Source organism: Oncorhynchus mykiss, chromosome 23 (assembly GCF_013265735.2).
Source record: "Oncorhynchus mykiss isolate Arlee chromosome 23, USDA_OmykA_1.1, whole genome shotgun sequence".
Taxonomy (NCBI): domain Eukaryota; kingdom Metazoa; phylum Chordata; class Actinopteri; order Salmoniformes; family Salmonidae; genus Oncorhynchus; species Oncorhynchus mykiss.
In genome coordinates, this window is record NC_048587.1 from 13,116,613 (window position 1) to 13,122,916 (window position 6,304).

General features: G+C 42.3%; 1 protein-coding gene across 1 annotated transcript; it reads left to right on the plus strand.

Moving 5' to 3' along the window:
• The first annotated feature begins 2,738 nt into the window (after positions 1-2,738).
• On the plus strand, positions 2,739-6,055 carry LOC110502286 (thioredoxin-dependent peroxide reductase, mitochondrial). The gene is made up of 7 exons (XM_021580208.2): positions 2,739-2,881; positions 3,247-3,361; positions 3,579-3,720; positions 3,920-4,055; positions 5,344-5,447; positions 5,551-5,716; positions 5,874-6,055. The coding sequence occupies exons 1-7, from the start codon at positions 2,783-2,785 to the stop codon at positions 5,925-5,927; spliced, it is 816 nt and encodes a 271-aa protein (XP_021435883.1). The 5' UTR covers positions 2,739-2,782; the 3' UTR covers positions 5,928-6,055.
• Positions 6,056-6,304: the final 249 nt, after the last annotated feature.

The following is a 6,304-nucleotide window of genomic DNA, read 5'->3' on the forward strand; positions in this document are numbered from 1 at the left end:
TCAAATCAAATTGTATTTGTCACATGTGTCCCAAATACAACAGGTGTTTTTATTTTGATATTTTATCTCACCTTTATTTAACCAGGTAGGCCAGTTGAGAACAAGTTCTCATTTACAACTGCGACCTGGCCAAGATAAAGCACAGCAGTTCGACACATACAACAACACAGAGTTACACATGGAATAAACATACAGTAGAAAAAAGAAAAATATATATACAGTGAGTGCAAATGAGGTAAGATAAGGTAAGGCAATAAATAGGCCATGGTGGCGAAGTAATTACAATATAGCAATTAGACACTGGAATGGTAGATGTGTAGAAGAGTAATGTGCAAGTAGAGATACTGAGGTGCAAAGGAGCAAGATATAAATAAATAAAACAGTATGGGGATGAGGTAGTTAGATGGGCTGTTTACAGATGGGCTATGTACAGGTGCGGTGATCTGTGAGATGCTCTGACAGTTGGTGCTTAAAGCTAGTGAGGGAGATATGGGTCTCCAGCTTCATTGATTTTTGCAGTTTGTTCCAGTCATTGGCAGCAGAGAACTGGAAGGAAAGGCAGCCAAAGGAGCAATTGGCTTTGGGGGTGACCAGTGAGATATACCTGCTGGAGCGCGTGCTACGGGTGGGTGCTACTATGGTGACCAGTGAGCTGAGATAAGGCGGGGCTTTACCTAGCAGAGACTTGTAGATGACCTGGAGCCAGTGGGTTTGGCAATGAGTATGGAGCGATGGCCAGCCAACGAGAGCGTACAGGTCGCAGTGGTGGGTAATATATGGGGCTTTGGTGACAATACGGATGGCACTGTGGTAAACTGCATCCAATTTGTTGAGTAGAGTGTTGGAGGCTATTTTATAGATGACATCGCCGAAGTCGAGGATCGGTAGGATGGTCAGTTTTACGAGGGTATGTTTGGCAGCATGAGTGAAGTATGCTTTGTTGTGAAATAGGAAGCCGATTCTAGATTACATTTTGGATTGGAGATGCTTAATGTGAGTCTGGAAGGAGAGTTTACAGTCTAACCAGACACCTAGGTATTTGTAGTTGTCCACATATTCTAAGTCAGAACCGTCCAGAGTAGTGATGCTGGACGGGCGGGCAGGTGCGGGCAGTGATCGGTTGAAGAGCATGCACTTAGTTTTACTTGCATTTAAGAGCAGTTGGAGGCCACGGAAGGAGAGTTGTATGGCATTGAAGCTCGCCTGGAGGTTAGTTAACACAGTGTCCAAAGATGGGCCAGAAATATACAGAATGGTGATCTCTGCGTAGAGGTGGATCAGAGATTCACCAGCAGCAAGAGCAACATCATTGATGTGTACAGTATACCTTACTATGAAAAGCTTACTTATGAGCCTTTAACCAACAATGCAGTTCAAGAAAGAGTTAAAAAAATATTTACTAAATATACTAAAGTAAAAAATGAATTAAAAAATAACAGCCCTCCTTTCCCTGTAGTTCACAATCAGCTCCTTTATCTTGCTCACGTTGAGGGAGAGGTTGTCCTGGCACCACACTGCCAGGTCTCTGACCTCGTCCATAAAGGCTGTCTCACGTTGTCAGTGATCAGGCCTACCACTGTTGTGTCATCAGCAAACTTAATGATGGTGTTGGAGTTGTGCTTGGCCACACAGTTGTGGGTGAACAGGGAGTACAGGAGGTAACTAAGCATGCACCCCTGAGGGGCCCCACGATTGAGATGGTGTCGTCTGTGGATCTGTTGGGGCAGTATGCGAATTGGAGTGGGTTTAGGCTTTCCGGGATAATGGTGTGGAAGTAAGCCATGTCCAGCCTTTCAAAACACTTCATGGCTACCGACGTGAGTACTACTGTTCTGTAGTCATTCAGGCAGGTTACCTTCACTTTCTTGGGCACACGGACTATGGTGGTCTGCTTGAAACATGTAGGTATTACAGACTCGGTCAGGGAGAGGTTGAAAATGTCAGTTGGTCTGCACATGCTCTGAGTACACATCCTGGTAAGACCACAGCCTGTCGTTTCCAAAGGGAACAAATTAGTCATAGTGGGCAGAACAAGCAAGGAGGTGGGCAGAGCCAAGCACGAGCAAGCGAGATCCTATTTGCATGTTCTAGTATCATATGCATATTTCCGTTAGGGAACACCTGCTCTATGAAGTGCGCGCGTGCAATAACTAAATTCGCCTTTGCACACCTTCTAAACAACACGATTTTAAAATACTTTGGCAAAGGGCAAAGTCAACCAAACTTGTCCACTCTGTTCATAACAGATTTCTAGTTTTGTGAACAAAAAACTTTATTGAGATCAAATGTTTAATCGATAAGAAAATGTGCCCAATGTCCATCTTGTTCCATCTTCTCCTACTTCCCGTCAGTGGGTTTACTCTCACTATGTGTTTTTTAAATTGTTTTATTTTGGGTGGAAGAAGAAGTCGTGCATCTTATCTTTTTTTCATTCCAAAAATCCCGTTACTGTACCTTATAGGCTTTTGTACAACAGAGGCGCAACATCGCAACCAGGAACGCCTGCGAAACAGACATGCGCAGTTCGCTTGAGACCCGAAGGTGTTTCTACGCATGAGCTTTGTTAGCCAACAAGTGTGGTCAGGGATCTCTATTGGAGAAGCAGTTTTAGCCTATCTTTATACTGTATTCTCTTTGTCAAAGCCATGTGATTTGCTGCAGTGAGTGTCCTCTCTCCTCATTCTCAAAACACATTGGAGGAGAAGGTCAGAGGGGCGTCCCGAAGGGCGTCCCTCTGGCTTTCTCATCCAATGAGAAGGAGAGGCGCGCGGACACTAGAAGAATGCAAATTGAGGCCTTGGTATCCAGTAATGCGATTCAGCCTCTGCACTTGTCAATATACAAAATGGCAGCCACCATTGGGAGACTATTAAAGACCTCTGTAAGTTCATTCAGAAATATGTTTATGTTACAACGTTAACAGTAGTAGTGGGCTGCATTGAAATACAAACGGTTTAATAGCAATTTATAATTTCGTTGTAGCTATATAAATGGCAATGCGAATTGGACGAAGTTGCAAAAAGTTGCAACTGAGCTTGACCGGAACGTCACTGTAATTTTATTCAGGACAAATCCCTCTGCCCTAATAAAGACTTACCGCTAATGCCACATTTTAAGTAAAAACTCTAAATATACAATCATTGATTATACTAACTGTCTAATGATCATCAGCGCCAATAATGACAGTTGTTGTCACGAAGTGCAATTTCTCTATCTCCCTCTCTAACGTTACCCCTCCCCATCTAGGCAAAGGTTGCAACTGGAGGACTGAAAGTATCAGCCTCGCCACATGGAAATTCAGTGAACAAGGCCTCAAGAATTTTGACCTGTCCTGTACTGCAGAAAACCTGTTTCTCCACCAGTATGTATGGACAGGGAATGTGATATGAAGTTGATCAAAGTGAGGGGGATGCAACAATTATGCATATTAAATAGCATTTCCAAAACACATTCATTAACTGCTCAACAATTTTATACAATTATATTAAAGTCCTGCAATAAAGTAAATGTTATAACATTTTTGTAATTCCCCTAAATATAGAATCCACTTTATTCATTTAATATCTTTCTCCCAATAGGTACAGCTGGATGGGCTCCAGCTGTCACTCAGCACGCACCACATTTTAAAGCTACAGCTGTCCACAATGGCGAGTTCAAGGAGATGAGCCTAGATGACTTTAAGGGCAAATACCTAGTCCTTTTCTTCTACCCTCTCGACTTGTGAGTAGCACTATTCCCTTGGAAAGACGAGAATGGATTGCTGTGTTTAGCTGCATGTCGTGCACGGTACACCAATCCTTGACTTTATTAGTCTTTAGAATTATTTAACGACCTATGTTCTTTGCACTACAGATACTTAAGCAGGAGATTGTGGATATGCCATTTTATTCAGAAGCATTTTTTTTCTTTCTCATTACAGCACGTTTGTTTGTCCGACAGAGATCATCTCATTCAGTGACAAGGCCAGCGAGTTCCATGACATCAACTGTGAAGTGGTGGGCGTGTCGGTGGATTCGCACTTCACCCACCTGGCATGGATAAACACCCCTCGCAAGGTACAGTGGGTGTAGCTAGGGTAGTATTCCATAGACATACAGAAATCATTCCATATACAGTACCAGTCTAAAGTTTGGACACACGTACTCATTCCAGATTTTTTCTTTATTTTGACTATTTACTACATTGTAGAATAATAGTGAAGACATCAGAACTATGAAATAACACACATGGAATCATGTAGTAACCAAAAGTGTTAGATTTTAGATTCTTCAAAGTAGCCACCCTTTGCCTTGATGACAGCTTTTAACATTCTTGACATACTCTCAACCACCTTCATGAGGTAGTCACCTGGAATGCTTTTCCAACAGTCTTGAAGGAGTTCCCACATATACTGAGCACTTGTTGGCTGGTTTTCCTTCTCTGCAGTCCAATTCATCCCAAACCATCTCAAATGGTTTTAGGTCGGGTGATTGTGGAGGCCAGGTCATCTGATGCAGCACTCCATCACATTCCATCTTGGTCAAATAGCCCTTACACAGCCTGGAGGTGTGTTAAGTCATTGTACTGTTGAAAAACAAATGATATTCCCACTAAGCATAAAAGAGATGGGATGGTGTATCGCTGCAGAATGCTGTGGTACCCATGCTGGTTAAGTGTGCCTTGAATTCTAAATAAGTCAGTGTCACCAGCAAAGCACTCCCACATCATCACACTTTCTCCTCTATGCTTCACAGTGGAAACCACACACGCGGAGATCATCTGTTTACCTACTCTGCGTCTCACAAAGACACGGCGGTTGGAACCAAAAATCTTACATTTGGACTCATCAGACCAAAGGATAGGTTTCCACCAGTCAATTGTCCATTGCTCGTGTTTCTTGGCCCAAGCAAATCTCTTCTTATTATTGGTATCCTTTCGTAGTGGTTTCTTTGCTGCAATTCAAACACTTTTTAAAACATTTTATTTAACTAGCAAGTCAGTTAAGAACAAATTATTTTAAAATGACCGCCTACCCTGGCCAAACCTAACCCTTTTCTTGAAAGGTTCTGTATTGACTGACCTTCATGTCTTAAAATAATTATGGACTGTCGTTTCTCTTTGCTTATTTGAGCTGTTCTTGCCATAATATGGACTTGGTCTTTTACCAAATAGGGCTGTCTTCTGTATACCACTCTACCTTGTCACAACACAACTGATTGGCTCAAACACATTAAGGAAAGAAATTCCACAAATTCACTTTTAACAAGGCACACCTGTTTATCGAAATGCATTCCAGGTGACTACCTCATGAAGCTGGTTGAGAATGCCAAGACTGTTTAAAGCTGTCATGTGTCTTGTTCTCAGGCTGGAGGTTTGGGTGACATCCACATCCCCCTGCTGGCAGACCTCAACAAACAGGTGTCCAGAGACTATGGCATACTTCTGGAGGGTCCTGGCATTGCACTGAGGTACTGTGCATTCTAAATGGCAACCTATTCCCAATAGTGTATTTAACACTGCATTGTATGTATTTCTACCATGATATTGAGTAGTTGTCTGTTTGTCCATTAGGGGACTGTTTATCATTGATCCAAGTGGTGTGGTGAAGCATATGAGCGTCAACGACCTGCCAGTGGGCCGCTGTGTGGATGAGACCCTGCGTCTGGTGAGGGCCTTCCAGTTTGTGGAGACTCACGGTGAAGTATGCCCTGCTAGCTGGACCCCCAACTCTCATACGGTGAGGCCACTCTCCTTCACTACCCTGCCAGGGCCTCAGACAAATAAAATGAATACAAGCACCAAAATATGAGTAGCAAGGACTTTGTCTTGGTCTCCCAACAGTACATTGTTTTTGGATGATCAGTTTGCTTACTATGCAAGTTTTTGTTTTTCAGATCAAGCCAACTCCAGAAGGTTCAAAGGAGTACTTTGAGAAAGTCAACAACTAGATGACACACTTCACAGCTTTAATAAATCAATTATCCAGAATTGAGAAAAAAAACTATAGATATACCAAATACTTTCCATTATAGTTTAGTTTTAAAGTAGATTGAAATAAAGATTTGAAGTGGTCGATTGTCTGAGTTGAAACATTTCATCCTGTTCACTAGCTTCTATTTCTCACAAGCAATTCACTGTGATCACATTGCAAGTATTGAGAGCCTACACGTTTGTTTTAAAATAATGAAATGGTCCTAACATTGCAAAGAGCATGTAAATATTGTTAAGAGTTTCAGGGGTCTGTTGACAGTATCAACATAAGCAAAGAGGGGGGGGAGGGAAGAGAGAAACACCCATCACACACTTTTCAATCAATTAAACAAAA